We start from the raw sequence: 27,351 nt of genomic DNA, 5'->3' as shown, positions 1-27,351 counted from the left end.
GCAAGAATAAACGGAAAGTTAATGTCAGCAGAAACCCACTTCTTCCAGAGAAGAGCAGGAGTGACGACGGACGGACAGTTGAACAAGTCCTTCCAGTGATTAAACTAAACAGCAAGCAAGAACAAACTTTATAATAGTTTGACCACCCAAAGACCCAACTAAGAAATGCAGAAGAGATCAAACGCATGCTGGCTACTACGCAAGTTGCAGCTTCCAAGCTGTGTGACTGACGTTCGCCAAATTGATGTCAGATTGCATTATTAATAGCAGTTGGATCTTTAAAAACTGGGGGAAAAGTCGAGTCTTTTGCACGCCAAAGATGTTAATTTTCTGGAGCAGGGAATCGAGTAATGGAGCTCTGTAAATTTAGGGAGGGTGGAGAGGAGAGGAGAAGAGCAGCGGACGGCGTTCAACAGTCCGACCTTTCTTCTAATCCACCTTCAATTCAGCATTTACGACAAAAAAGAAAAGAAAAGAAAAAAACCCTCATCTCTTTATATTTACAAATCAACCCCCCACCTAGTGGAATACCGGATCTTAACCGTGTGGGAAATTTTAAATAACACCTTATACTTTCTGGGCCACTAGTTGGGAGGTTGATGTTCTAATTGGGCCTCCGTAGGGAAAAGCCCGTAGGCAAAACATCATAACATGAAAGAATTACAAAGCTTAATACAGAGAGAAATAATAAGAGAAGCTCCGGATTTGTTTACAATATACAACATTTTGCCCGGATTAAGCCGTAATTATAAAAGTTTGATTAAAAATAAAGATAAAAGTACAAGGCGTAACTATTTTGTAGCTACTACGTAGCTTAATATTTAGATAATTAGAACTTTGTCAAGAATAGCTAGCAGCATATGATGAGCAGTGAGCTGTGGGAGATGACCATCGGATTCAATAATCTCCAAGGACGCATTGGCCTTCATCTTGCTCTGCATGTAATGCCCAACGGAGAGAGGCACAGCGAAGTCGTTGGCCACTTGGATAATGGTGCAGGATACCTCGACCTTGTCCAAGATATCTCTATTATCAGAGAGAAAGATACTCCTTGCAACCATTAATGCAACCTCTGGCCTCATGTTATGGAAACTTTTTCCCAAGATCTCAACGGAGTTTGGATCGTTTACGCCGACGGCGAGGGCGACGAAGCTCTTACCCCATGCATGGAAATCGGATTGGATGTAGGAGAACAAGTTGTCTACTTCTTCTCTCTCGAATCCACCTTCGTAATCTTCGGTGTTCAGGTACCTGCAGGAGGCGAGGCGATTATGCTACTAAATTTAATGTTTACGGAAATTTATAACTTAAACTCTGTCATGCAACGTAGTGTTAATGCTTTTCATTATAAATTTAACATGATGACTTCTGAGAGAATAACAACAAAATCTTATTTATAGCGTGATTTTTCCTAAATATTCTTAATGTTTAAATTTGGAGATCTTTACAAGGATTTTTTAAAAAAAAAAAAGAAGAAAAAAGATTAAGGTTGAGAGACTCTGAGAATATTATTGATGGCTATGATTTTTTCTAATATATTGGTAAAGTAACTGCTCCATATATTTCGATAAGTAATTATTAGCAAAAGGGAAAGAAAAGGACAAGTATAATGAGAAGCAACAAAGAAGAAGAACATGGACGGCACCAAAATAACCTTGGCGATGCGCCGATGAGCACGAGATGGCGGAAGAGATCGGGCCTTTTAATGGACGCAATGCAACCGATCATGCCGGCCATCGAGTGCCCGACAAATATAGTCGCTTTAAGGCCCATCTCGTCGACGAGCGACACGAGATCGTCGGCGAAGGCGGCGAGGGAGTAGTTTGAGGGGTATAGCACTAGTCCACTACCTGAGCCAGAGAAATCCCAGTCGAAGAGCAGCAGTTGGTATCTCTCAGACAAGAAAGGGATCACCTTCTCCCATACGGCTTGGCTTCCTCCATATCCATGGGACAGCACAAGAGTCTTCTCTCCGCTCCCTATCATCCTTGTGTTTCTTATCATGCTCATCTTCATGTTCATGGCCATGGCCATGGTCATGAGAGAGAGAGAGAGAGAGAGAGAGAGAGAGAGAGAGGTGCCTAGGCTTGGCTTGGTTATTAGTATATGGTATTATATAGAGTAGGAGGAGGATTCAAAAGTGTGGAGAGAGATGGAGGATAGTGTTGGAAGTATGTGGGCTGGATTGAATTGACTCAGAGAAGAGAAAGATAATAAATAGTGAATGAGGAATAATTTGGTAACAAACAAGTAAAGACGAATTTAATTGTTTCAGTTATCAGTTGTTTTCTCATGACAAGTCTACATGCATGGCCAGCAACCCCTAGATGAATTCAATAGGTTGTTTTATTCATCATCCTTGCCTAATTAATTTAAGTCATCAGTAATTGAGAAAAAACGTGGCATAGAATAATTAATTATGCTAAATAAATATTGTAATCGTTTTCAAGGCCAAAAAGGTAGGGGCTGGCGTTACTCGGAAGGAGCCGTGATCTCTTGAGATTCCCTTCCAAGAGAAGGCAGAGAAGTCTTCCCCTCCACAGGGGGATACATCCAAACAGGACCTTTTCGCAATAAAGGAACAATTAGTATTTATATAATAAACAAAGTTTATTCATCCACCACATACGTTGTTGTTGCTGATCCATCCAAATAGTTTAATTGGATATGGACGTAACGTTATATGGATACATTTCTAATGCACTGTACTCTCTCTCTCTCTCTCTCCATTATATTTCTATATTCCAAAATGCCCAAAAATTCCGGCCGACAGAGAGAAACTTATTAGTTCTTTTAGGGCTAAGGAGATTAATATATATATATATATATATATATTTTTATCGTTTAAGAGTTGACGTGAGATAGACAATTTTATCTTCTTTTAAATTTGTCGATAATTTTATCTATATTTTCTAAGAAGTATTTGATACTTTGCTGCTTTAGTTACAAGAATTCCCTACAAAAGGATTTTGACTATCAAATATATCTTCTTTTTTTCTATATCACAGTTGAATAATGCTATAAACTAAGGTATTTTATTGGCACCCATATTTTCCGTCATAAATAAATTATAAAATAACTAAACTATCCAATATTCTCATTAAATCAAACTATAATTTTGTATAAGTAAAAGGGCGTAAATACTTAAGTTTAGAATGCATGAAATGGAGTAAATTATAATTTCCTTTTTAAAAATAAAGTAAAACTGTCCAATTGATTATTTAAGAGTGCTTTTGTGCATGTGCGGGTAATATTAATAACAAGTTTTCGGGGGACTAATTTGTAAAAGTAATAATACACTCATAGATCAAAATAATTGAGCTCAGCTCGATATTGCTCGATCAAGCTTTGCTTGAAAAATAGGCTGAGTCGAGCTTGATCATTAAAGCTAGGTTTGAAATTAAATTCGAGCCAAGCTTGATTTCGAGCCGGCTCGATAAGACTCGAATATATATATATATAATATGAATAATACCAAATTAATATAAACCATCAGATTAAAACCCTTTCACCCATTCATAATTTCAGCTATTATTTTCTAACACAATTATCTTTATTGTTTGTAATTTATATTTTGGTTGCTTGTAGTTTTTTGACACAATTATCATTGTTACATATAATTTATATTTTAATTGCTTGTAGTTTTCTAACCCATTTATCTTTATAATTTATATTTTGGTAATATTTATATCTTTATAGTTGAATTAGGTTTTATTTCAAGCTTGATTTAAGCCTGAATTAATCCAAGCTTGCCCAGGTTCAAAAATAGTTTGAAATTAAAAAGGCATGAAAATTGCTAATTAAGCAGCTCGTTTAAGCTCGGAATTAGTTCAGATTAAAATTATTTTAATTCAAGCTTGTTCACGTAGACAGGCTCAAAGTTAATTTCAATCCAAACTTGATTAGAGCTTAGCTCGAAACCCTGCAACCCTAGAACAAAATTTGGATCCAAGTCTTCTCCTACTCCAATTTGGATCCTGGAAGCTTTCTAATCCAATTCTACAGTATATAAAAATTACATAAAAAGATAGGTTGTTAATTGCAAAATTGCACATATTAATTATATCACAGTTTGCAGTTCACAAGTCGATATTGCAAGTTGCAATGATATCATCTAACTTAGGTGGCCTACTTGGTTATGAATTAAATTTTATTTTGCATATAAATACTTATTTCTGTGTATATTAGTTAAATTTTATATGCATAAAATCATGTCACAAGTAAAAGAGTGAGGTAGACTTAATTCACAATCACTTATTAATACATAAACTTAATTAAAATAACTATTATATTTTTACAATCAAATAATAAAATTATATAAAATCTTATGCATGAACTAAAAGGACGCCTAACTTTTCCCAATTAATGCTCACAGCTTTTGGGTTTAAATGCAAATAGTCAGAACTTTCTGGAGGTCTTTATACCAGTAATGTTCTATTTATTTATTTTATTTAAATAGATTGTTCTTCAAACTTTATTAAATAGTATTTAATTCATTATAGTTCTAATAAAAATACTAAAATATTTTTAATAAATAAAAAGTATATTATCTGACAATAAAAACGCTGAGCCGAACATTTTTGTGAGGGAGATAATAAATTTATTTTGATAAATGAAAAAAAAAACTAATCTAATCCCTTAAAAAACTCAAATTTTGGCAGTAAAATTAAATGCATTCCCATTTGCTCCACCAAACCAGGACACTTGGCATGACACGAGAGCACAGATGTGGTTGGTTTGCAGAAATTTGCTGCGACCGGGGTTGGAGACGGACTCGTGGAGGGTGAGGGTTTTATAAGGTCGTGGTGGTATTTGGACTAGTCCGAGTGGGCCCCGTTTGCATTGTTCAAATCTGGAGGCTGACATTAATTGGTGGTGCTGGTGCTGGTGCAGGTGCTGGTGGTCATAATTAATGAGAGATAGCTACAAGCCATAGAAGAAGATACTTACATAGCTAATAGCTGTAAGTAAATTGTTAAATGACTAAAATATTTTTATCATTTTTTAAACCAGATTATATTTTTATAATAATAATGGAGTCTTTTTCCGTCCACATTTTGCGGGTGTTAAGATGGTTAAATTTAAAGTAGATAATAAATACAACTATCTTTTAAGTTCTTGGTCGTTCGTTCTAGCATTTTAGAATAAGAAAAATAGGGATCTAGATGGGATTTTGGTATCTAGAAACCGTATCTAAGTAATCAGTCTATGACGAGTAAAATTTCTGCTTGGAAAGCATAAAAATGTGGACTTTTAAGCATATCATCACATACATATCCAGATACTACTTTATAAATGTTAATGGAAAAGAATTGATCAGTACATTAGGGAAGAATAGTCTTTCTTCCAGTACAAAAATGTAGGCCAACTAACAGGAAATCTTCATATCTAACTTCCATAAGTAGGCCAGGAAGATTTAGGGCCACCTGAAGCTTTTTCCTCAACAAATTTGTCATCTTCTTGGACATGTCTAGGCATCATCTCTACACGATTCCATGGTAAATCAAGAAGCATTGGCTCTCGTTTCTGTCGGGTTTGGAATATCCACCAGTCGTTCTAGAGTTTCCAGTTGATCATAAGGTGCAATCTGCATTGCAATAGATATGTACAGTTTAAAAATTTGTGGATATCATCATGCTTGCGTCCTCTTTGTGGGAAGAGATCATCCCACTAAATATTTAATACCAACAAGATAATCATTCTCTAATCTCTTAACAACTATAGTATGGTCGTCTGCACGACATAGGAGCCTATTAAATTGTTAAAAATAATTCTGACCATACAGGTCTGTTAACGTTGATGATATTCTGGGTTTAAACTGAAGGATGTGGAGAATTCGAAACTTGAAGCATTAACTCACCTGGTTAAATCCATCAGGCCATGTAATAGAAACCGCATAGTTTCCCATGGGTCGAATATCTTCAGGTTCAACATCTTCTGGGACATCACCATATTGTATCTTCTGCTCTCCGGTCCATTCGTCCTGTATAATGATTCATGCATTTCAAACTCAGCATGTAAATCTCCGGGTGTGTTCATGGAAATTTGAATCCTCTGTAGCACTTCGGATATTTTGAGCAATCATGGAGGTCAAAGTTGTACATTAAAACATATATCTTACATACCACACTCTGAGCAGAGCGGTCATTCCGCCTAACTGTTGCGGGATGCAGAAAAAATTCTTCATCTGAATCCGGTACCTTCACTCTGATTGCTCTGATTGATTTATCATAAGATACAGCTGTTGAAACTGACAAGAGCAACAATTCCACTCACATTAGTGTCAGGTAAAATCATCAAGAAGTCTTTTTGTCCCTTTCTGATGTTAAGAGAAATGTTGTGATACATAAGAATTGTTGTGTGGTGCTGATTTCTCAGGTCCTACTAATTCACACACTTTTCGTTCTTACTTTTGCTGGAAGAAAGATTACCTTGTTGACGAATTTTCGCACATTGTTGGACAACACAAACTCCAAGATCTTGAAATGTTTTGGCTACTTCACCTTGAGGATCTGCAGCTACCTCAGGCACTCCACTATCTCCAGAAGCAGATAGCTGTCAAATATATAAATGTCATTTGAATTGAAAGTTTTCGTCCACAGGTTCACAATAACCTATCAGATAGGCATTCTTCAGATGTACAAGAAAATATTTCATACACTGTCACTTGAAATATATGCATGGTCCTTAGAGTGTGTGGTTTTACCGCTTTTATCGTCATCATTGCGTCACATAGCAATAGCCTTAGGCAATATGATAATCACTCCAACATATAGGCATGACTCAAAGTTGATAAGGCTCTAAAGATACTGACGCATACTTAAGATCAACTGCCTACCAAATACCAACACCTATGAGAATGGTGTTGATCCCAAAGAACAGTCACAATAGACGGAATTTTGTATATTATAGATAAGTAGTTTTTCTCATCTGAAGTCTTCCATTTCTATTATAGATGTAGGAGAAAGATGACGGCAAAGAAAAGTAGCCTTGTGCATTCCCAGATTAATTAGCACTACTTAAGTACTTCCCTGATTTTCTGAAAAATCATAATTGAGCTGAAATATTGTTGCATCCAAAACTTGAAATTTTGTTAAATATCTGAAATAAATTATATGAATATTCACAATTGAAATTAGATACTAACTGGAGACTGCAATAATAGATAAAGATATTTCACAAGGAAATTCTAGACTAAGGCATTCTTTATGATGAAATTGCGTAATGCACGAATAAAAATCTTTTTCTTCCGGAAACTAATGATCTACTCTAAGGACACCAAGCGAGTATAGATGCTCAGAAATGGTTAACATACTGTTGGCCTTATGGGAAGATCAAAGAGGTGAGGAATTCCAAATTGCTGCACAACCTGAAAGGGCAGTCACATTGTCACAATAAAGACCATATTTTATCCAATTGAGAAGTATCAGCTTTGGTTTTAGTCACTTGCTTGAATTCCGGAACCTTTGCCAAAAGGGTGGTAACGTTTGCCATCAGCATCAAAGTAGCACATGTTTTCGACAACTGCAACACATGGAACCTTCAGAAAAGGGGAAAAAGAGGAAGATTATAATTCGTTATGATCAAGAAAAGATGTGTGATGTAATATGTTACAACAATAAATTTCCATTTATGTGCATGAAAATGAACTTTTTTATTTTAAATATATCTTAGAAGGGGAATCAAAGAGCTAAAGTTAGATTGCTAAAATCTTGAAAGGTGGGTGAGGGCAATTTGGTGAAGAGCAACAATGAAAATTTCTATGAAGCACATCATATATGGAATTTCGAAACACAGATTTCAATCATGTATTTAAATTTTTATCATATAAAATAGCACACCTTGAGCTTTGAAAACATTCGAACTCCTTTTGCAACATCAATGAACGCTAGCTTCTGAGGAGTGGTAACAATCACTGCAGCAGTCAATGGAGCTACCTGATATTTGCAACGTCTTGGTAGTTATAAGTATTGGATAATAGGTTGACACTAGTTGAACGACATAATGATCTCAAGGATGTGAGCACTGAACCTGACATAATGTTAACTGAATATCACCAGTTCCAGGAGGCATATCAATAACGAGGTAGTCTAGTTCTCCCCTGTTTAGTGAAACAAGACAACAAACCCACATAATGTTTCACCAGCGAGACATAATTATCATAAAACAAAACCTTAAATTGACACACTAAGATCTAATCTTTGCAATGTGCATAATACTTATTAGTGTGGGAAAATAGCTGCAAAAGTGTATATCAATTGATGCTACTAAAATGTGTGAAAGGAGGACCACACTAGCATTCTAGTCCATCAGCAAAGATTTACAAGCATAAGAGCAAACTGACTAATCAACTGTATTTATGCTAGTTTTTCTTCCAGGACAAATCAGACACTTAGCACTGGTAGTATAAAATATAGAACCAGATCTGGCTATTGGAACTTGCGTCCCTCAAAATACAGGTAAACATTGTTGATTTCAGCAAGTTCTAAGCAGTATAAAATTACAATGAGTTTCTAATCATATAAATGAGATCTAATAAATTATAGATTCCACCCATATTAGCTCTACTTACTTTTCTGTTTTAATTGGTTTAAACTTTATAAATGTCAATGCAGCATACCATTCGGCAGTAGTTAGTAGCTGATTGATGACTCCTGAGACCATTGGACCACGCATAATTGCACGCCCTTGTCCAGCGAAACCAAAAGATACCAACTTCACACCCAAGTACTCTGTTGGGAGGATAGTCCTTGTTTCTGGGTTCTAAAGATGGAGCTGTTTTATGATCATTAGTATAAACATTCAATTCCATGCAACAGTAGTGGTTAGAGAAGAAAGATACCATTTCCAACAAACGGTTCTCAGGGGAAACCATTGTTGGCAGGCTCGGGCCATAAACATCAGCATCAAAAATTCCAACTCTTGCGCCCATGCCAGCTAAAGTATAAGCAAGGTTTACAGCCACAGTAGACTTCCCAACACCTCCCTGTGAAGTTTTATCATTCTTAATATCATGTGGAAGAACACTCATGCTTACAAGATCTGTACTCTGGAACACAGAGAAAAATCTTCTTGGATGGAATCCTTTTATATTTTTGTCTTTGCAGTCTTTAATATAGAAGACCCATCATCTTATGATATCAATATCAATGTAATAGTGTACAGGTTGTGTAGCACCAAGTTTGCTTGTATGAAATAAATGAAAAAGAAAAACTTGCCTTGCAGCTTGAGACAGCTATAATATTTGAAATCTTTTGTAATCCCATGGGTAGTTCCCCAGCAAATACAGGTTTTGCAGGTTGTGCAGACATTGTTACATTGACTTTTTTAACCCAAGGAAGTGCTGCTACAACCTCATTTGCCTTTTCTTCAAACTGTAAATATTAGAAGCTAGTTAGATTGATTAATGAGAATCGATGAGAAACCATGCCGATATTTTAGATCTGCATTAGAAGACCAAAATTTTCTTGACAAAATTCGCATGATTATAGAAAATTCCTGCAGAGGAAAACTTCAATAACAGCAACTATAACAATGCTGCTTCTGGATAGTTGATGCTCTAACAAGGATATCATGAGAAATGAGAATAGATAAGGGAAACATGAATCTGTCACATGATTGGGTTAACCCAAGACTGCTGGAAGAAGTTTGAAGACTTTCTTTTACATAATTGAAAAGCATAAACCATGTAAAAATTGGCTTGAATTTGTTAATTGGAGGATCTGTCATTATTGGACATACATTAATAAACCAGCTAGGTGGGACTGTTACAAGAAACTTAACAAATTCTTCCAGTAGCACTAAAAATCTAAAACCATTAATTTCACAAGTCAAATGCACAAGTTTATTTAGAAAAATACAAACAGTAGGTGAGCAAAAATTTATATCTAGAGAGATTTAAAAAGAAAAGAAATTAATCCCAACTGGCCAAGATCAAAATTATTATTGAGATTGAGCTTTGTGAACTAAAAAACAGACAATCCCCAACAGTCATATCATGGTACCCTGAGTAGATTATTTTCTGATGAAACAACATTAACCAAAATTCACTTACCATGTCCTTAATTGGGCATGCTGGTGTTGTGAGCTCTAACCGAAAGGAAACCTGAAATTAATAACAGGTGAACTCTTTTAATGGGAAATTAATGAGCCAAAGAAGATTCACATTTTTTAGATACAGATTACATCAAACTTTTACATAACTAAATCACCTCTTCCAAGCTTTCATCAATAATCAGATCTTTTACAAAACCGCATGAAACAATGTCTGTTCCAAAATCTGGATCAATTATCTGGGACAATGCTGTCAAAACATCTTTCTTTGCCATGTCTATTGACATTACTGAGGCACTTCCTGCAAAGAAACAAATGAATGCAGAGATGTTAATACAGAAAACGTAGCAAAACTAATTCTGCCATTAAAACAAACACACAGGGTACTTCAGATGTTTCAAATCATGCAGAATAATCCCATAAGTTCTTGTTATTTTCTGCATGGCAGGTTTTTATTACTAGTTAGCCCATATATTTAGTTTTCATTATTCTTCCGTCAGCAATTACATTTCAATTACCGTGATAGGAAGGGGGAAATGCCAAAGAGGTACCTTTCTTTCAAAAAAACGTAATACAATTCATTTAGATTTCAAGTTCACATCATCACTTTCCAAGAAGAATTAATCTTAAGGTAGGTAGCGGCAACTACCATTTACCGAAGAAGCTTTTACACTGCCTGAACTAAGACCCTGCACCCATGAGTGATAAAACCGGGAAAATCTCCCTTGGCTTTGGGTTGTACTCAAGGAATGAGGACTTGAGTGGTGAAAAAGGAGGTTCTTCCCGCCAAAAGTTCCTGAAACAAGAAGCGTGAGCACGGATTAAAGGGCATGGCCCCAGGTGATGCCATCACACTGAAGCAAATCTAGAGAGAGAGAGAGAGAGAGAGAGAGAGAGACGTAGCAAGTACCTCCAACGGAAGGAACTCTTGACGTGGGAAGACAAAACCCGAGAGGAGCTTGAAGTGATTGCATTCTTCGAGAGAGAGAGGGAGAGAGAGAGAGAGAGAGAGAGAGAGAGAGAGAGAGGGAGGAAGAAGAAGAGGAATTGGCAAAGAGATAAGTGGAGAGGTGCGGAGGAAATTTGTGAACCTTATTGGATTCCCACATCCACTTCCGGAGAGTGGATTAGTTACCGTTTCCCGCGGTGTAAAAAGACCAAAAAGGGCTTCCTAGGCTCAAGCCCCTTATGGCCAATAAAGCCCATTGGGCTTAACCAATATAGGCAATGGTCCATAAAGCCCATTAGGCTTCCAAGACTTGGGCCTTATCAAGACTTTTTAGTAGATAATGATTAGCTATAGTCTCGGCTGTACGAACTTCCTGCAGTATAATATCTGCTAGGGTGTTTCATCTCTTATAGTAGGAAATGTTGTATCTATGAATGTAACATCTAGTTTGATATTTGCTCATTAAATCTAACCAAAAAGTAAGGAAAAGAAGAAGAAGAAGTTATAGCTTAAATTAAAAGCTAGTCAACAATATTTTGTACCCTATGATAAAGATGTACATCATCTCTCTCATTTCCCCCAAAATAAATCAAGGGAAAAGAAAGACAGTAGACTTATACAACTCAAGTAGTAACAGGAGAGGCACAAGACAATGGAAAGTATAAGGGAGTTTCTTGATGCCCAGTCACATAATAATTGCTGTCTATGACTATCTCAGAGCAGTGCATCAATGAAAGATTTGAAGGTGTCTGCTGATATATATCCAACATCAAACATCCCAGTAGGTGATCAAGAGGCCATCCATAGCTCTGCAAACTTCATCACCTTGGAGATGCTCTGCAGGACTTCAAATGGAGTAATGTCTCCAGTCACAACCACCTTCTTGCTCTCCAGGTCTACTTCAAAGGAGGTCACTCCTAAAGTATCAAAAATAAAGAAGCATAGTCAGAGAGTTAATGAGATGTACATAGAGAGAGAGAGAGAGAGCTAGTAGTTTTTAATTGCTAATATTGACCATTCACATAGTATTCTGCAATGCCTGCTATGGTTTCTTGACTAAGATGTAGGAGTTGTGCAAAAGTCAAGAAGAAGCTCAGATGTTCATACTGGTTCTAGCTCCAGGAACCTATGTCTCCAGTCCCAATGGCTCCATGTGGCATTATCTTTTATGAAGAGGGTGGGCTTTTGTTCAAAGAATAAAAAAAAAAGAAGGTATGGATCATTTCACTCACATGGCCATTTATTGTTGTCCTTGTTGCAATAGATGGAAGATGAATAATTAATCCAACAGCTTAGGAAAAAGAAGAAAAAAAACAGAGAAATGAGTGGCAAAAGTTTTCTACATTAATTTAATTTTCCTTTTTCAAGGAACAATTGACATGGAAGAAGAAGAAGAATCGTAAGAAAAGTTTTGACAAACATTGTCAAGAATATGGATACTTCTTCTAGCAGTTCAGAGAATAAGTTGTCCAACCAAAGGTTTAACTCAAGAAGAGAAATAATAAAGTAAGGAATAAGGAAGGGGAAAAAGAGAGAGAACTCTGCACTCAAGTCAGTCATCTCAGGAGACTAGTTCATGAGGAGCCTATCATGTTTTGCAACTCTTAGATTGTACTTTCTCTACATGATTCTTGATAATAGCAATTGAGTAACTTTATTGTCACAAAACTTGGAAGTGATCTCTTATAAATTTTAACTAGCAATCTAACAGTGCTTCAGAGAGCAAAAGAATTTCTCATACCTTCCATCTTTGATATGTGCTTCTCAACTTTCCTTGCACAGCCATTGCAATGCATAGACACCCTCAGAACTACAGTCTGCACTAAACAAATATGCAATCATTACCTAAGTTAGAAGGATATAAAGACCATTAGATTAGTTCTATAGTCAGTCATAAATCTTCAGAAAAAAGATCACCTTTGGTTCCAGATGAAAAGCCAGTGTCTTGGTTCCATCAACAATGCCTCTAAGTTTGAACATCTGATCCAGATGACTTCCCACCAAAGCCTTTCTCTCACTGTCTTCTTCCTCTACTTCCAAAGAAGTAATGCAGAAACACGAATTTGGACAGATTGAGAGGGAGAAGCAATCCAAGACCCTGTCAAATAGTTGTCTCCCCATTGGTCTGATGCTATACTATTATACAAAGCACACAGAACTTAGAGAAACCAAAGCTAAAAGCCCTCATATAACAACCTCCTCAACTTTTTCTACAGATACAAGTCCAGACTGCTTAAAGGTAGAATGAGATCTCTTGAGACCCATGAAGCCCATAAAAAGGCAAGCTGCACTTTACATGAAAAGCCAAGTATGAAAACTGGTAGACCTATCTGGACTGCAAGCTTGAGAATAGAAATCTATCAAACTATTCTAATTGGTTCAATTACCCAAAAGCTCTTCCTCTCTCACTCGTGAGTAGCTCACCTTCATGTGACCAACCTCAAGAAATGTTTATTTTTTTGTCTTACCAAATTTCGAGAGCAGGGTGGTAGAGTCAATCTTTTGTTGACAAAAGGCAAGTTGGTGGGACCCCCATGTGGCAAGGTGCTGATGGCAATACAAAGTAGAATAGAGATTTAGAACTGAAAGGAGGAGATTGAAGTATTAGATCTATTAAATGAGTAAGTACCAGGAAAGTTAAACAAACTTCCTCACAAATTAATGTAGGAATCTTTAGCTTGATGTCATGTGAGTGGTTAGGCGAAGTAAACTTTGAAAAGATTATACTTGAGTTTGGATAAGAATGGGAAGGATTAAAATTGAAGATCATTAATTATGTATCTTAAGTATCCTCCCATCATTGTCGTGCGACTTGTGCAAACAACAATATATCACATCAAACCAAATTGCCATTGCAGTAAAGAAGGGGGAAAAATAAATGATGGGTCTACTTCAGAGATATATACAACTATGGCTTATTACGTTGCTGACAGGATGACTACAGTGATGGTAGGCCATGATTTGCAAGTTTCTCAAATTTCGACTTCAATTGCATCAGCACCTACACTTTTACCTAATAAAAGTTGCCTCCTTTATAATATATATAAGTGATGGTGTGGAAAAGAGAAGGTACCATACAACAATGCTGAAAGAAGTGCCATGAAAGTTACATTCTCACTACAATCCAATGTTACAACTAAGAGAAGCATCTAAGCATGCAGAGATGGAGAGAACTGTGCAGTCCTTAATGCTTAAGAATGCTTTTCAACTGTTACTGCAAAGGAATATGGTTGCCAGAGATGGATTCCTCTAAACACCTCACATTGATGGAAGCTTATGTTTCATTTGATGGCCAGGGTGGGGATTCTCCAGAAAAAGCAAACAGGACAATGAAAGGGAATGTGGCTCTAATCACTTGGATCACTGTGGACAACTCACAAAAGGCTTAGCTTTTCATTGGCAAGCAGAGGCTGGCTAAGTGGGGCCTCCCACTATTGGGAGAGAAATATGTGGTCTAAGAATTGATTAAGCTTTTATTATTCAAACATCCATTTCTTCTGTCATATTATGCACGTTAGAGAATCACATGCAAACCGCCAAGTTCCAGATGAGAGAAGAAAGCTAGTGGATGTGCAACCATGAACCTAATTATTATCTCACTTTGTTAGCAGAGTGGAAAGGAATTCAAGTTGATGTTTATAGGAGTCATCCTGTCTAAATTGTACTAGCAACATATACCAACTGCATCACAGCAAAACACCTTGTGCTGATAAATATGGGGCTTAAAACCCTTCGTTACCCACAAGCAAACACCTAAATGTACAACTTCAAAGTAACAAGGGAACGAGTTAATTTGGCAGTCAAATGACAAACAACCAAATGACAGTTATCACGTCACGCAGGGATACATGCCTGTCTTAATACTGTAACTTATTAGACACAATAAAGAAAAATCTGGCTAACAGCACCCACAACTCTTTCGACCAAAATAACAGGGCACACACAAAAAAACATAAATTCCGGTTGCTTTATATATTCAAGCATACAGCATAACTTTTAAGAAGGTTCATCAACTTAGAGATGTGTGGTTCTAGCCACAAGATGCAATCGCAGCAAACCACTAGAAACAACCTACAAGACTAGCCAACCAAGCTAATTACTCTCCATCATCTTTATCACTAAATAGAACTTTGTTAGGACATCTCACGAGCTCCAATCCGAGTAAAAGCATTATCTGCAAATTCATTACTTGGCCAGTCAATAAGTATTCAGATTCAGCTAATGAACTTTCCACTGAAGATGTACTCTTAAATATCTTACCACAATTCAAAGAACAAAATGCCACCCGCCCTGCTGGGAAATGATCTCCTCACATGATTACAGCAAAGACAGGCGTTATATACCTGTAGAAGTGGCATCAACAGAACTAGAGATCAGTATCAAAATATCACCACTAATACCCTAATAATCGGCTAAGAAAGCAATCCAGATAAAGTGCAACAAAATCAATCCAATCATCCTCCTGGAAGTTGCAAAGTTGGCCACTTTAACACTCGAAACATTAGGTTCATTTATCAGGGTATGTGGTTTTCCACTTCCCCATGACACCTGGTTCAGTAGGAGTAGGAGCACGCCCCGTGCCGACTGGCACGGCCATCCATGCTTGCAGTTATCATATACAGATCATGGCATATATACAGATGCAGTATCTACAAGTGTATATGCATATGGAGGTGCAGTGCATAAATGGCCAAGATAACATATGCAGGTGCATATGTATGTGCTCTTTGGTCAGATCACATAAAAGGGCCAGATATGCATATGAACACCTGTTTCCCCACCAGTGCTGCCTATGCTGCCACATAAGGTTCTTTTATGAACAGTGCCAAATATGTACCTAGCATATCTTGGGATTCTAAGCACCCCAAAGTGCTCCAGATCAGAAGCTGAAGATCACAAAGGGCTTGGGAAATAGCCTGCAGGTACATGATGAAAATAATGAGGCAAAGAAGAACAGATATAAGGAAACCAATCAAGCACTATTGCACGCTCACCTTAAACTGCTTATTCACTGCTGAATCTTATATATGTACTTTCATTGACCAAAGTTCATTTCAGAATATCTGGCAAAGTATCACAAAAAGTCTATAAATAGAAAGAAATTGTTGTGCAAAATAAAGACATAATCAAGGGAACCTATGATGGTTATGACATGAAATTTGAGTTGAGATCATAAGTAGGTTGTAACTTGCCTACGAGGTTTGTTCTGGCGTTGCCTAAATTCCTCATGTACAATATCTGCAATAAGATAAAACTCAGATTGTTTAACCTTTACTGTAAGAGAAGTGCTTTTATAGTTTGATATCAATCATCCAAAACATGGAAATATAGAAAGGCATAGTTTACCAGGGCACTCTAAGGCTTTAAATGAGACAGCAGCTTTTGCACTACTTGTTTCTCTGTAGCAATAGTCGAACGTAAAAATTAGAATATTGTGTTGTATACAAAATAAATGTACAAAAGAGCAAAAAGCATTCAGCTAATCAGTTCTCAGAGGGCCCATTTACAAGAAATTTCAGACTTCTACAAGCACAATATAAGAACCACTATACTTTTCAATTTTTCTTTCCTCATGGTGTTTCCATGTGCTCTAGCATAACAGTGAATTAAAGCATGACCCACTTAAATTGAAGTCATGATGGACTAAACATGTATAGAGTATAGACTGAGATGAGCATGGTTTAAGAGAAAATCAAATTTGGGTGGAAAATTGCAAATATTGCAGCCTTAAATGATATTACACAGTTTTCAGTTAGTCCGCTAGCACGTCTAGCTTATATAACAAATATGCCTGGAGTTATCCTTGGCATGTGAGCTTTATAACAAAAATAAAGATCCTTCATCTACATTTTCTTTCTTTCCTCATGCTTTAGTGGCCTTAAACTAGAAGAAGCCCTTCTAGATATTAAGTTAAAGCTCTGCATATGTATTCCCCCTGTATTACATTCAATTGCTCATCTTGAGAGACTTAATCACTCTATCCTCATAAATATATTAAATAACGTAAACTCAAACAAGCATGCCCTTTCCCGAGCTCTCCACATCAATTGAATGTGCACCAAAGCACATCAGTTAATGCACATCTGTCTGAGCACTTCAAAACCTAAAGAAACAAAAAACTCTAAACCAAAAGAAATATCACAAAGTAAACAAGCAAAGAAAAGTAGCTGAAGAAACTGGGAAGTAAAGAAACTTCATGTAGAAGGAAAAAAGATTTAAATAATAAATACTAATATAGGAAAACTTACCTCGAAGAAACTGGTGAAGATGTCTGTCCTGCAGGTCGGGCATAATAACCATTGTCAAGAGCTATGTATGGAGGACAATAAGATGCCCCCAAAGCCCCATTGGCGCCTGCCAACAACGGAACCCTAATTTCCCAAGAGGAAAGAAAGAATTAAGAATGGAATCATGGAAAGCACATTGAAAGGAGTAGCTCAGTGAAAAAAGAAAAGAAAAGAAAATCGTGACTCCAGTAATAATGAAACTTCAAATAACCTGTAAGGGGAAAGAATCATCAAAATATGGCTCAATTTACTTAAAATGATACTTTCCTAGTATGACGAGACAAAATGTGACTGCATGATCTATAAAGTAAAGTGGTGAAGAGACCCTGACTTTTTACCACTAGTGGTGGACGAGCTAGTGATAGTACTAGTAGAATTATAATAATAATGCATATAACAAAGACGACAACTATAATGCAGCCTATCCAATTAAGGTCTCCAACTTGTAACCTGCAAAAAGCAGACCATACAGCCAATGGCAGAATCCAACCATAAGATGAGCAGTAGAGAATTATATAATTGGTATATAGAAGAACAGAAAGGGAAGAGAAAAGATTTACTGATCTAGCAATCTAGTAAACCAATGATGTTGCAAGCCATACAAAAGGCAACCACAAAAATAAGCAATGCAGTTTAAGAACCTTGACACAAAAGTAAAATAAGTCCAAAGAAGATGAACTTTTGAAAGTGAAATAAAATAGAAGGGGACAAAATACTTTGATTATTGAACATGAGAAATGATGAAATATATACTATACCAAGCCATTTCAGAATTGCCAAAACCAAGCTGCGGTTGAGCTACATAACCTGGAAGGGCCATACCAACAGCAGGAACACCATGATGCTGGCTACCAAACTGCATAACTATAACAGGGCAAAACAAGATAGTAAGTAGTGATTAAAACTAGGTAACCATATACATTTTTTTAACCCAAAAGAAGCATTAACAAGATAGACGACTCAGTTGGTAACAGATTAATTAAACACACCTGGCAATAGGGCTGGAGTGCCAGGAAAACCTTGATCACCATGTGCAGGGCCCACAGCTCCAGGAGCTCCACTGGAGAGAAAAGAGCCCCTTCCACTTCCTTGGTTACTAATTTTTCCCTTTCCAGCCAATGGAGTCTTCAATTTATTTGAGTCTAAAGGTGGATCGGTCTCTCCATCTTCAGCCAAACTTGTGGATGAAGGTTGAGGAGTAGATGATGTTTGATTTACACTAGCAAACTGATGACTCAATTGCTGGGAAGGAATAATTAATGCAGGTTGAGTGTTTGTTTGAACTGGTCTCTGCGGAACAACTGGGGTCTGAATTTGAGCAGGAATCCTGGAACCTTGACGAAATGACGATGGGGATTCACTATTTGGGGGCACACCAAAGTTCAAATCTCTCCCTTGAACCCTGGAATTAGAAGTAAATCCTGAAGGACGCAATGCAGAATTGGGCACATTTTTCACAGCTGATTGAATAGCATCACTATAATATCGATTGTCATGACCAATAGAATCAACATTTGCTTTCCCTCTCAGGGATGGACCAGGTTGTGCCATCAAAAAACTATCATCCATCTGCGTGGAAGATGAAAGGTTCTTATAGGTACTTCCATTTTGCAAATCCCTTCTTTGAGGCACAGAAAGGTCTTGGTTGGATGAACCGGAGGGATAAAATGGGGGAGAAGCAGAATTTAAGCTTGAAGCAAAAACATGCTTCCTAGGAATTACAGGTTCTTGCTGTACATTTGAAGTTTGAGAAGACTGCCTCCCTGTACTAGCATTTGATGTGTGTTCCTGAGGGGTTGTGGATCTAAACATAACCCAAGAAACAAAATATTAATATAGAATCTACAAAACTGAAATAGCAATTTCTTTTGAAGATCACAGGATAAAAGGTTCTTTACTAACTGCTTTGGTGGAGTTGCAGGAATCTCAGAGATTTTCTTTGCAAATTCATAACGTCTAGGTCCTCTCCCTCTCACAGACTTTGGCACAAGGCTTTGGTTGTTGCCATCATCATGATAAGTATGAGATCTGCTACCTCTCAGATAACCTCGGTCAGTGCCACGTCTTCTACCACCTCCTCGACCTCTAAAACGACCTCTTGACCTTCGCCTTTCCTGAACACACACATTGTTGATATCTTTCTCGAAGGTAATTAAGGAAAACTAAAATGAAAGAAAAAATTGCGCAAAAATGTAATAGATGAGCTCACTTCATCACGATGTGAATCTTGCAAATTCATCTCTTCAAATCTATCATGCACCCAGGCCTGTTCATCTTTAGGATCCCATATTTTTCTCTGGTCAAATGTCCTTCTGGATTAACAAATAAGGAAAAATTAGGTCATCACTGAATTGGGTGCAGAACTCTAGGTTAGTATCAAAATTGGAAACAATACAGGCATTCTGATACACTCACTCAGGAGTAGCAACAGGTAATTTAATTGCTAATAGGGATTCATTGCAGTAAATACATCCAATAGAGTACACTTATAATCTAAGAAGCAAATAAAGAAGTTGGTATATGATTGACCAATTGTCACATGTAACAAATTATCATGTGCCTTCATTATATAATTATAAACTTAGATGAAAATAAATAATCGTAAAGTTGAAAGCAATAGATGGAATAAAGATGGACACGTAAAAATGAGTATCTAGTTATATTAAGATAACTTCTTGATCATTTTACTAAAGAATATCTACAGTGCCCAAGTACCAAGGAAATTCAAACTTTTACAATACTATCAAAGTAGAGTGGGAAAGCCATCACCTTGCTGAAAAAAGAGCACACAATAAAACAAGATGCACTAAAATAAAAGAACTGCAAGAAGGCAATGATCAAATTAAAAGCTACAAAGAGAAAAGGATCTTACCTGTGGCGTCCTCTGCCATTCTCCTGAAACCGGTCATCGTGCATATAGAAAGCCCCAGCCGTCGGCACAGCATACGGCTCGTTCTCCTTCTTCTCCTCCTCCTGCACCTCATCCTTTTCCAGACCGTTCGCAGCCTCTCCGCCCGGTACCTCTTCTACGAAATCCGACCCTAACTTAACCGTGCTCTCAACCTTTCGTGCAGAAATTTGCATCCCTACTTCCACTTTTGCGTCTTCTTCCTCCAACTCTTCCTCCAAATCCTCGTCTTCCTCATCGTAATCCTCTTCGTCGTCGTACACCTCTGCTCCGCCTTGCCCGTCAGAGTCACCATCGGATCCAATCCCAGCTCTCTTATCCTTCACCGGCGCCTTCCCACCGTCCGATCCCTCCCCATCCTCGTCGTCGCTCGCCTCCCGCCGCCGCATAGCCGGAAGCAGCGAGTCCTCTGGGTCGCTCTCGTACTCCACCTCTTCTCTTGTTTCCGCCATGAATCGACTCCCAGAGCCCAAACCCTAGCCCTTCAAACCCCCAAAACACACCCAATTACTCGTATTCGTAGCCGGAACAAGAAATTTGGATCAAACAGTCCCTCGAGATGATCTAGGGTTTGCGGAGAAGGCGATCGAGGACTTCGAAAGAAGAGTGGATTAGGAGAGGACAGAAAGCGAGAGGTTTATATTGCGAAGAGAAGAAACTATATTAGGATGTTTTCGTATAACAATTTAAATCGGGATGCAATTGAACCAAAGAGACTCGAAGTTAAACTTAACCAATGAATAGAGGGCTAGCTTTGTATGACGCGGTCTAATATTCAGAAGGCAAGTCCTATAAGTTAACTTTCCGGTGCATATAGAAATACGCGCACTTAAGTACGTGTCATCATATGGTATTCGGGTTTATCAAGTCAAACACCAAACTGGTGAAGAGTTCGAAGCGAGGAGGGTACCGTCTTTCGAGTGATGAGTTGGCGAATCCCCATTGGAATTACAAATTCTTGGTGTTATATCGGAAATCTGGGATTCTATTATACGTTAGATTAGCTTTACGTGGTGTCGGAGGAGATCTATGTGGCTTGGGAGTTGAGTTACGTGTAAATTAGAAGTAAAATAGACTAGTAATTTGGTGCATTGTTTAATAAATATAAAGAAAAAAATGATAATAATATGAAGGAAAAAAAATCTGAACCTGGTAATTGTGAAAGCCCTAGGATCTTGATCAGACGGATGTGATTAAAAAGAAGTCATGTATACAAGAGCCTGTCCGCCACCGAGACGGCCGTGGGTTAAAAAGCCCCGTTCCCGTAGTGCAATGGGCTGCGAAATCTCGAGCCTCTAGTCCTCAGTCTCCTCCACGATGCTCATCTCCATCTCCATCGCTACAGCACCAGAAACCCATCTCCATTGTTATGTTAAGGTCTCTCCTCCATGCCTCCTCCACCTGCTTCGCCAGCCTATCCCTCTCCCAAACCCGAATCATCCGGTTTAGAACCATCACCTCCTTTAATCTCGCCAAACCCATCTATCGAAACAAAACTAGTTGCAGTAACGGTAGTATCGCCGACGTTTTAGAGATTTTGGGTCCCTTTCATCTCATCTTCCCGACTTCCGAGGTGCGGCTCTACGTGCGTCTTCTTCGGAAGTCCATCAGATCCAGGGATTCTTTCATGGGCAGTTTGGTTCATGCTCACGTGATCAAATCCGGTTTCGATTCGGACCTCCTGGTATCGAATGTTTTGCTGGATATGTATGCTAAAGCTGGGAATTTTGAGGGGTGTATCAAACTGTTTGATGAAATGCCTGACAGAGATTTGATATCTTGGTGCACTTTAATTTCCGGTTATGCTAGTCATGGGTTTGAAGTGGAAGCTTTCGGCTTGTTCAGAGGAATGCATAGGAGTGGTGTGAAGCCAAATCATTTCGTGATATCGGCAGTTCTGAAGGCTTGTGCGCTTTCAAGAATTTCCGAGCTGGGCCTCTTGGTTCATGGATTGGTAATTAAGTCTGGATTAGGGGTTGATAGATTTGTAGAGATTGGATTGGTTGATACGTACAGTAAATGTGGAAATGTGGATGATGCACTGAAGTTGTTCTATGAAATTCCGATGAAGAATGCAGTCTCGTGGAATGCTATGATATCGGGTTATGTTCATAATGGATTTTTCATTGAGTGCGTGGAACTTTGCCGGGATATGTGTCGTGTGGGATTCGTTATGGATGTAGTGACCTTGCGAGTAGTCGCTTATGTTGTCTCTGTTCTTGAGATGGTAGAACTTTGCAAGAATATTCATGTCTACTCTATTAAAATTGGATTAAACAGGGATAACTTTGTGGTATCTGAGATGGTCAGGTTGCTAGCGAAGCTAGGAGAGATAGAGTATGTGGGAAAGCTTTTTAGTGCCGTTAAAAGGCCCAATGCATCCTTATACTCATTAGTTATCTCAGGATATCATTTAAATGGCTACAGGGAAAGAGCTGTGAAACTTGTAGAAGAGCTTCTTGTTCGGGATTCGAATCCAAGGGAAGGAGATTTAGTTTCTGTACTTAATCTGTGTCTTTTCAAAGAGGAGGTTACACAAATCCATGCCCATGTCTTAAAAGCTGGACATATTTCTTATATCTCTGTTGGCAATGCTCTAATCTCTATGTATGCCAAACTTGGAGAAATGGTGGATGCTGATAAGATCTTTCAGAAGATGCCAAATTGTGACATTGTTTCATGGACGGCCATCATGGCAGGTTTCACTCAGAGCCTTCAATTCAAAAGAGCACTTGATACTTTTAAATCTTTCAGTAAAACTGGAATGCTGTTAGATCAATATTGTGCAGTCACATTTATGAATATATGCGCTGGACTTCAAGACATAAGCAAAGGTCAGCAGGTTCATTCGTTGATTCTTAAATCTGGGTTAATATTTTCTGATTTTACTGCTGCATCTTTGCTTCATATGTATGCAAAATGTGGGCACATCAAGGATGCTGCTAGGATATTCTCCTATTCAATGTTGCCACAAAATCTGGTATTGACCAATGTCATGCTTGCTGGATATTGCTGGAATTCTCAGCCAAAAAATGCTCTTTTTCTCTTTTCTAGGGAGTACCAGTCTGGGTTTATTCCCGATCAGTTCACCTATACCACTATACTCGGTGCTTGTACTGATTTACAGGCAGAAGAGACTGGTGTGCAGATTCACTGTTCTCTTACTAAGAGTGGTTTTGAATTTTATGATGTTATTATTGGAAATGCTATCATAAACCTTTATGTCAGATGTGGATGCATCACAAGTGCTTGTAAATATTTCTACAGCATGAAAACATGGAATACAAGTTCATATGCAATGTTAATGTTAGGTTACATGCAGAACAGATGTAGCAGCGAAGCGCTTCAACTTTTCTGTCAAATGCAACAAAGTGGTCTACATGCTAACCCAGTTACCTTTGCCAGAATCCTAAGGGGTTGTGCTGACCTATCAGCTGTCTGTCTGGGCAAACAAATACATGCTTCCATTATAAAAATGGGGTTGGTTTCAGATGTTTACATCGATAATGCACTAGTGGGTATGTATGCAAAATCAGGAGATAAGGATAGAGGAAGAGGAACTTTAGAAGATACGACAATAAGAGGTGATCTGTTGTCTGGTTCCATAAATCCTGCCTATTCACAAGATGAGAACAAGGAAAATAATCTCAAAGCTTTTGGGCTATATACACTGGAGGAAGTGAAACAAGATCACAATAATTATGCTGATGTCAAGAACTTATATGCAAGTGCTGCTTCTCAGATCTATGAGACATCTCTTCCTGTAGATGTAGTTCAAAATTCTCTCAAGTTTGGTTCCTCTGTCTTGAATTCAAGTGATGATTTGTATAAAGACTGTATGATTTTCCAGAGTTCTGTGTTTGACAGGATATTAGCTAGAGAAGTTGTTCTACGCAACTATATGAATTCTGAACATGAAGAGAATGGATGTATACCTATTGAAAATTTCGAGGTGGTGCAGGAATCCACTGTAATTCCTGATCAAGTTGTTTTAATAGTCTTCTTTGGTGATAGTTATTTGAAGATGCTGGATGAGAGTATTCAGAGCTTAAAGTTTGTCAAAACATCACCATACAGAGGTTATGGAGTAGAACTATCTATGCTTGCTTGACAGACAAGTTAGCACAGAAGACTAAAACATGCATGCATAACCAGATGCTAGGAAAGTAAATTCTGCTTTGCAATTGGAGTCTAGCCTGCTTTCCAAAATCTGTACATATAAAAGAAGGTGGCCTGATATGAAGATCAGCGTGCGGTACTGGGGCAGAAATAGATTGAGTTTGACTGTACTTCATCATGACTAAAAGTTGCCATGGTACACACTGCACATTCATGAAAGGAGAAGCAAAAGGCTGGGAGACTTTATTACTTATTCCCCTGAAATTGGCATTGTTGTACTATGGAGAAAAGATACCGTAAGATGCATCCACACGAAACTGGAAGTCTGCAGGTACATCAAGTATTGAACACTGTTGCACTCAAGTGTTCCACTACCCAATCTAAGATTCTTCAGGTCTGAATGCAATAGTAGAGCTGGAGTTTATTCATGGCTTTCCCCTAATAGTGGACCAAGCATTATTGAAAAGCAGTAGCAGCAATCAGATTTCTGCAAAGTCAAGTTATATTCAACTGAACAAACACAAATCAGGTCTATACTCAATAGCATTGTATGTTCAACATACAATTTATAGAGGGGTCACCTCTCATCTTGCATTTTCATTAAATGCAAAAATGAACTGGCCTTTTACTTGGGAGGTTCAACTGAAGCAATGTAGGAGCACCAAAAGAATCTAGAAAGGTACACTCATTAAGTATCTACCTTCTTTAGAAGTTCCTTATATTTTTATATTATAAATTCAACAAACTTGTCAATCTGCTGCTAAATTTAATAGCTCTTAGTTGGACTTGCCTATAATTGCTTTTTCACAAGCAGGATGTGCACTGCTGGCTTTCATGACGAACTATTGAGGAAAAGAAATTATATAAAGGATTGACATGGTCAAGAGGTATTATCTGGTTTCGCAGGGTGCTGGAATCATGCAGAAGTCAACATTTTAAGAGGTATTTTATTATTAATTAATTATTTCTAGCTCATGACTTAACTTGGCAGGACAAAGTATTGAAATAGATGCCTTGAAAAGATTAAAAAATTAGAATATTGCATATTTGTTGATCTTTCACATGTTCTATTTCTTAACTTATTTTGTCATCTCATGAGTTCTTTTGTCCATGTAACCAGATAGTGCAGTTAATAGCATGTAATATAATATAGGCTGTGGAGGCTCTGGTTTTTCCCTTTGTTATTGCTTCATTTGAAGTACATTTTTTATGAAACATTTTCTTTCTTGTGATGAGGACATACAGCAAACAATAAAATAACTTACAGTACATGTGGAAAAAAAAGAAGATAGGTTAAATTCACAAGTGGAATGCTGGTCCTTAAGAGCACTACTGCAAAACTAAAAACTTCTTGTTAGAATGTGAATCCGTCCAAAATACAAGTATTATTGATCGACATATCTGCTGCATCTCATGTATTTTTTAGAAAATAAATGGGTACCAAATAGGACATGTCAAGAAGAAGCTCTGACAGTGGCATCTTGAATTGATGGTTGCTCAGTATTTCTATTATCTGCTATCTAGTGCTTGTTGGGAAATAGCTTGGAAGATGTTGAGATTTAGAAATATTACATGGAATCTCAACAAATTATTCACCCATATAGTACTTTGTGTGGAAATGTTAAAATGCTGTTTCTCAATTCTCAAGTATTCTTTCAAGTAATCATGTCCAAATATGCATGATGTTTACAAACAAGAAATCCTTCTCGTGAACTCTTCCTTGCTCTCTAATCCCAGAATTTCGTAAGAAGCACATCTTGCCATTTGTTATCCCTGTGAACTCCTCTGTAAACAATTTTAGTGTAGCAGATTGAACCCACATCTACTAATACATCAGTTCATAAGATAGTAGGTTACAATTAGTAAGTTTTAATGGGCTGACCATTCTCTGAATTGCATCCCATGTGCATCCGATGTTCAGCATTAACTTATTGGAGCTACCATGAACACTGAAATAGATGGTTGGTGATGTTTGCTAGACCCACTAGTCTGTGATCACATCTCTTAAGATAACCTCGATGCCAATCTGAGACTACTATTCTTTTCTACATTTGGATGACCTGAGAACTATAACATCAGCCATGCGTTCAAGATCTGACTGTATCCAGAGAGAGAGGCTATCGTTAACTAAATTATGCCGCATGTCAACACAAACCCTTCACCAACTATAAAACAATGCTTACTGCATAGCCATTTCCCCTCTGATTAACCCCATATTTTCTTTGGTTTTAGGAAAAGAAGATGGAGACACTGCACGCAAGGGTTAGCATGCTGCTTATTTTAATACTTATTGCTCAAAGCTCTGCTATGTCCTCTCAGGAATGCTACAAAAAATGCTATCACCAATGCAAAGCTATCCCTAGTATTTGTCATTCCAAGTGCTTCCTGAAATGTAAGTTGCACCCACCACCGGTTATTGATCATGGTAGCAACATGGTAGATTTTAACCCACCAAGCAGTCATCTTAACCCTGGTGAGAACTAGTGTTTTCATGCGCCTAATTTCATTTGTTCATGCACCATGAATTATTTGCCTTTTAAGCGTCAAACAGTTCTTCTAGGGGGAAAAAATTAACTGTTTATAAACTAGTTTGCTATTATGAAAACTTGTTATTTTGCTGTGCCACAGAGGGAAATCATATCGAGGCTCAAAACCCTGCATCAAATTGAGGACATCTCCTTGAGTGCGGCCCTGCCTGAGGGAGATCCGAGCACTCCAGCTTTTTTAACCTGAAGGTCAACGATAATGACAGTACTCGTTTCCTTGTAATAAAAAGTTCTATACATTGGAGTAATAAAAAGTTCGATATATATATATATATATACAGAGAGAGTTGTTTATAATTCTTCTCTTGCGAAAAGAGTGCAAAGCCCCTGGATTGGGCTATGATTGGTTCTCTTCCATGGCCACATAGTATAGTCTGTTGTGTCTCCATAAAGGCCAACCTCAAGTAAACACATTCTCATTTGATTTCTAGCTTACATGCATGTTAAAGAGGAGACAAAGCCATGGTGGACTTAAGGGGTTCAAGACGA

At 37.7% G+C, this 27,351-nt stretch overlaps 5 protein-coding genes across 8 annotated transcripts; 1 reads left to right on the top strand and 4 right to left on the bottom strand.

The window, feature by feature from the left end:
• Positions 1–619: 619 nt before the first annotated feature.
• LOC140770191 (strigolactone esterase D14) lies at positions 620–2,172 on the bottom strand. 2 transcript variants are annotated; one of them, XM_073111245.1, is made up of 2 exons: positions 1,646–2,172; positions 620–1,251 (listed from the first exon to the last, which is right to left on the bottom strand). In XM_073111245.1, exons 1-2 carry the CDS (start codon positions 2,038–2,040, stop codon positions 822–824), a joined length of 825 nt encoding a protein of 274 aa, XP_072967346.1. In that variant the 5' UTR covers positions 2,041–2,172; the 3' UTR covers positions 620–821. The 2 variants fall into 2 exon arrangements, with proteins under 2 accessions (XP_072967346.1, XP_072967347.1); XM_073111246.1 differs by having other exon boundaries at positions 1,655–2,164.
• A 3,090-nt stretch (positions 2,173–5,262) lies between these two features.
• On the bottom strand, positions 5,263–11,100 carry LOC140770592 (fe-S cluster assembly factor HCF101, chloroplastic). The gene is made up of 15 exons (XM_073111848.1): positions 10,964–11,100; positions 10,703–10,849; positions 10,212–10,354; positions 10,055–10,105; positions 9,215–9,374; positions 8,843–8,982; positions 8,621–8,763; positions 8,032–8,101; positions 7,842–7,937; positions 7,451–7,540; positions 7,316–7,369; positions 6,432–6,555; positions 6,126–6,250; positions 5,861–5,983; positions 5,263–5,587 (listed from the first exon to the last, which is right to left on the bottom strand). The coding sequence occupies exons 1-15, from the start codon at positions 11,025–11,027 to the stop codon at positions 5,504–5,506; spliced, it is 1,614 nt and encodes a 537-aa protein (XP_072967949.1). The 5' UTR covers positions 11,028–11,100; the 3' UTR covers positions 5,263–5,503.
• Positions 11,101–11,486: 386 nt separating this feature from the next.
• LOC140770594 (protein SODIUM POTASSIUM ROOT DEFECTIVE 2-like) lies at positions 11,487–13,567 on the bottom strand. Its single transcript, XM_073111849.1, has 3 exons — positions 12,920–13,567; positions 12,744–12,819; positions 11,487–11,919 (listed from the first exon to the last, which is right to left on the bottom strand). The coding sequence occupies exons 1-3, from the start codon at positions 13,121–13,123 to the stop codon at positions 11,792–11,794; spliced, it is 408 nt and encodes a 135-aa protein (XP_072967950.1). The 5' UTR covers positions 13,124–13,567; the 3' UTR covers positions 11,487–11,791.
• A 1,195-nt stretch (positions 13,568–14,762) lies between these two features.
• LOC140769681 (protein MLN51 homolog) lies at positions 14,763–20,848 on the bottom strand. The gene is made up of 12 exons (XM_073110492.1): positions 20,162–20,848; positions 19,499–19,601; positions 19,192–19,403; positions 18,279–19,093; positions 18,048–18,153; positions 17,251–17,373; positions 16,349–16,401; positions 16,195–16,240; positions 15,997–16,065; positions 15,840–15,918; positions 15,263–15,345; positions 14,763–15,176 (listed from the first exon to the last, which is right to left on the bottom strand). Exons 1-9 carry the CDS (start codon positions 20,647–20,649, stop codon positions 16,038–16,040), a joined length of 1,974 nt encoding a protein of 657 aa, XP_072966593.1. The 5' UTR covers positions 20,650–20,848; the 3' UTR covers positions 14,763–15,176; positions 15,263–15,345; positions 15,840–15,918; positions 15,997–16,037.
• Positions 20,849–21,374: 526 nt separating this feature from the next.
• Positions 21,375–27,178, top strand: LOC140770429 (pentatricopeptide repeat-containing protein At4g18520, chloroplastic-like). Of its 3 annotated transcripts, none has more exons than XM_073111628.1 (4): positions 21,375–24,995; positions 25,131–25,258; positions 26,549–26,789; positions 26,945–27,177. In XM_073111628.1, the coding sequence occupies exon 1, from the start codon at positions 21,567–21,569 to the stop codon at positions 24,306–24,308; it is 2,742 nt and encodes a 913-aa protein (XP_072967729.1). In that variant the 5' UTR covers positions 21,375–21,566; the 3' UTR covers positions 24,309–24,995; positions 25,131–25,258; positions 26,549–26,789; positions 26,945–27,177. The 3 variants fall into 3 exon arrangements, with proteins under 3 accessions (XP_072967729.1, XP_072967727.1, XP_072967728.1); XM_073111626.1 differs by having other exon boundaries at positions 21,419–24,995; positions 26,549–26,708; positions 26,945–27,178; XM_073111627.1 differs by lacking the exons at positions 26,549–26,789; positions 26,945–27,177 and having other exon boundaries at positions 21,419–24,995; positions 25,131–25,259.
• The last annotated feature ends 173 nt before the right edge of the window (positions 27,179–27,351 follow it).

The sequence above is a fragment of the Typha angustifolia genome, chromosome 11 (genome assembly GCF_048772165.1).
Source record: "Typha angustifolia cultivar Huaian chromosome 11, ASM4877216v1, whole genome shotgun sequence".
Taxonomy (NCBI): Eukaryota; Viridiplantae; Streptophyta; class Magnoliopsida; order Poales; family Typhaceae; genus Typha; species Typha angustifolia.
This window is presented reverse-complemented; position numbering and strand designations above follow the sequence as displayed.

Coding starts and splice junctions, on each gene's coding strand:
- LOC140770191 (XM_073111245.1), bottom strand. CDS start 2,040: ATGACCATGGCCATGGCCATGAACATGAAGATGAGCATGATAAGAAAC. Junction 1,252..1,645: donor GCATCGCCAAGGTTATTTTG/GTGCCGTCCATG, acceptor CGCCTCCTGCAG/GTACCTGAACACCGAAGATT.
- LOC140770592 (XM_073111848.1), bottom strand. CDS start 11,027: ATGCAATCACTTCAAGCTCCTCTCGGGTTTTGTCTTCCCACGTCAAGA. Junction 7,541..7,841: donor GAATGTTTTCAAAGCTCAAG/GTGTGCTATTTT, acceptor CCTTTTCTGAAG/GTTCCATGTGTTGCAGTTGT. Junction 5,984..6,125: donor ACCGCTCTGCTCAGAGTGTG/GTATGTAAGATA, acceptor ATCATTATACAG/GACGAATGGACCGGAGAGCA.
- LOC140770594 (XM_073111849.1), bottom strand. CDS start 13,123: ATGGGGAGACAACTATTTGACAGGGTCTTGGATTGCTTCTCCCTCTCA. Junction 12,820..12,919: donor CTTTTCATCTGGAACCAAAG/GTGATCTTTTTT, acceptor TGTTTAGTGCAG/ACTGTAGTTCTGAGGGTGTC. Junction 11,920..12,743: donor GCACATATCAAAGATGGAAG/GTATGAGAAATT, acceptor TTGATACTTTAG/GAGTGACCTCCTTTGAAGTA.
- LOC140769681 (XM_073110492.1), bottom strand. CDS start 20,649: ATGGCGGAAACAAGAGAAGAGGTGGAGTACGAGAGCGACCCAGAGGAC. Junction 16,402..17,250: donor TCTTCACCAGTTTCTTCGAG/GTAAGTTTTCCT, acceptor CTATTGCTACAG/AGAAACAAGTAGTGCAAAAG. Junction 16,066..16,194: donor CGCCAGAACAAACCTCGTAG/GCAAGTTACAAC, acceptor ATACTTTGCCAG/ATATTCTGAAATGAACTTTG.
- LOC140770429 (XM_073111626.1), top strand. CDS start 21,567: ATGTTAAGGTCTCTCCTCCATGCCTCCTCCACCTGCTTCGCCAGCCTA.